Below are 2,911 nucleotides of genomic sequence, written 5' to 3' on the forward strand. Positions count from 1 at the left end.
TAATATTTGCTATGAAAAACAGTAACCTGAAGACATTCAGTATAAGTACAAATGCACAACAAACAACTGATACGACTTAATAACAAAAATACTGTGATTATATTCCATTACTTCTTTAATATATTTAGTACATTATTAATATAATAAAATTCAATATGAATATTCTACTTTTCTGCCACAATACCATGGTTACTGTCAATGTTATTATAGTAAAACCATGGTAAATGTTGGTGATTTGTAAATTGAAACGCCTTCTAACTGGATCGTTGTTGCACAGGTGTTTCCGCATCAGTTGTTGAGAATGATCCAGCTCTGATTTATTTGGCTTTAAACTAGTTTAAATCGCACACCTATGTGATTTGTACTGGAGAACTCTGCACTGAACTCGAGCGCGATCACTGTTTAGTGGTCTCGTGATTGTGACTGGTCAGTGTAGTAAATGCATTCACTTTAGCTCACACTGCGCTCTCTTTTCTTTTGAGCTGAGCTGATAAAAGGTCCATGTGATCCGCGGTTTCAAAAGAGAAGGGCTATTTCGTTTCGCGTTTGGCGTTTAATATGTATTTATCATGCACAACAGAATACTAACACTTATCAGTTGAGCAGATTGGTAGTGGTACCAGCGCATCTTCTTACAAAATTTAGTGTCACCGGCAGAAAAAAAAGTAGCAAAATATACATTTAGTCGCAGTCTGGAGCCCTGATAGACTACTGTCAATTACACTTTTATTTAATTTAGAGATGCACCAATTGCAACTTTCTTAGCCGATTCCGATTTCCTTTTTTTTTTTTTTTTTAAGTGTGACCTGCTGATACTGATTTTTGCCGATTGCGATTTTCTTTCTAAAAACTATAATTGACAGCATATTGTCAGCACACAAAGAAAAATGTATACTTTTTGTAATGCAAAAAATGATTTGCATAATAAATTATTAAACATAAACAAAGCTACAGATGTTCTCTCACTTAAACAACTCTCAAAATAAAGTGCTCTGTGACTAGAAAAAAGGTAGAAATTGCAATTAACTGAAAAGGAGTTGCTGTACTGTTTAACAAAACAGATGTCATTTCACACTGTTTCTGCCGTTCATGCGGAAAACCGGCTTATTCCAGTCCCTGGCTGGTCGATCGGTGCATCTTTAATTTAATTGTTTATTTTATTTAATTGCCCTATCTTGGCATTGTACGGATATGATTTAAAAACATTTTTATATATAAAATTATTAGTGGGACATTTTTTACATCTTTATTTGACCTCAAAGCATATCAGCAACCCCCGTGAACTCTGGCACCCCTGACCCCAGGTTGGGAACCACTGATCTATGCAATTCTTGAAAAGTCATTGCATGGGCTCCTACTTTCAGCTACAGAATCCAAGAGCTACATGTTTTATCAATCAAAAACTGTTTTAGTGCTGCACAAGTCATCACAGACTGAGACGTTAATGGCAAGCATCTGTTACCTATTTTCTATATATAGTGCCAAAATTCTGTTCCTTCATTGTGTGTTTATTGATCTAGACTCTGCAGACCTGCACCAGATGTTCCCAACCCCTCCGTCACTGGAGCAGCACATCATCATGGGCTACTCTCCTATAAACATGGGCAATACGGAATCAGCAGCTGGCCTTTCTCTCCTGGATGGGGCCATCAGCGGGAACTTCAAGATGGAGGTGGAGGAGGGTTTCTGCAGCCCCAAACCCTCAGAGATTAAGGTAGGACTTAATTACTGCTGTCAATTCCCAGGGATATTTTCATGAAGATGTGATGCAAGACTCTGTTTCTTTATCTTATCTTCAGGACTTCTCCTACGTGTTTAAACCAGAGTCCTGCCAAGCGCTTGTCGGCTGCTCCCTTTACGCCCCTCTGAAGATGCTGCCCAGCCAGTGTCTGCTTCCCATCAAGCTTCCAGAAGAGTGTGTGTACCGGCCCAGCTGGACAGTCGGCAAACTGGAGATGCTGCAGCCGATGGCAGCCATGACCTTCCTCAATAAGGACAGGTACAACAGCCAAGAAATCAGGGATTTTTCTTCATCCCTAGCAGATTTTAGTGTTTCACAGTGTTGAATGTTCTTTTGCAACAAACAAACCTTTAATGATACATTGAGTAATTCAAGCTTTCATCAGCTTGTTGGCATGTATGGCAACCTAAAAGGCTTTTACACAGATTGATTATTTAGGAGGGGGGAGGGGGGGGGGGTCGTGCATATTTAGCAGGTGGTAGTTGAAGTAAGTAGGTCAGGTTTTTAACAAGCCCAGAACACACTCTTCTCTGCTGTTTGTGGTCCAAGCAGCTGCCATCCCAAAATAGACATTCAATATTAATGATTAACAGCCTTAACTGAGGAATGTGTCCAGGGCATTGAATTAGAATTTAGGATGTGTACCTGGATCTAACTACAAAAAAACGAACAAAAACAATTTTGCAGCAACTTACTAACTGTTTCCAGTGTTATTTTAGTGGCTTAATGAAGTCAGTTCCCACAGGTGACTCAGTTCCGAGCAGACTAACCACAGGTGAACTTTCACTTAAACTGTCAGAGGAGGAAAGAGACGCTGATTCACTGGTTGTTGTTTTTTTCTCAAATGACTAAGGCTTGTGAATTTTCTGGTTTGATACAGAGTAGTATGCAGTGTTTAAAAAATGGCACAGTATGGCATGACAGTATGCACTTACACCGTTTAAACAAACATACCCAGAAGCCCCAGGTCAGTTTCTTAGCAAAGAAAATTTATGAAAGGCTGAATATGGTTTATTTTACATTACACAACGTTACTGTAATTAACTGTTTGCCCACCTAATCTCGTTCTATTTGACCGGCCCGAGCAGATCAACACTACAGTCTTATATATATATATATATATATATATATATATATATATATATAAAACTTATATATATATATATAAGA

At 38.5% G+C, this 2,911-nt stretch overlaps 1 protein-coding gene across 1 annotated transcript in view; it reads left to right on the top strand.

The window, feature by feature from the left end:
- Positions 1–2,911, top strand: part of LOC107586266 (mediator of RNA polymerase II transcription subunit 13-like) — a 33,009-nt gene that overhangs the window by 9,331 nt on the left and 20,767 nt on the right. Inside the window, exons 8-9 of the mRNA XM_016273545.1 lie at positions 1,521–1,714; positions 1,800–1,999. Of these exons, the coding sequence (XP_016129031.1) occupies positions 1,521–1,714; positions 1,800–1,999 (394 nt within the window). The remainder of the gene's footprint in view (positions 1–1,520; positions 1,715–1,799; positions 2,000–2,911) is intronic.

This window comes from Sinocyclocheilus grahami, unplaced genomic scaffold (genome assembly GCF_001515645.1).
Source record: "Sinocyclocheilus grahami isolate Dianchi unplaced genomic scaffold, SAMN03320097.WGS_v1.1 scaffold79.1, whole genome shotgun sequence".
NCBI lineage: Eukaryota > Metazoa > Chordata > Actinopteri > Cypriniformes > Cyprinidae > Sinocyclocheilus > Sinocyclocheilus grahami.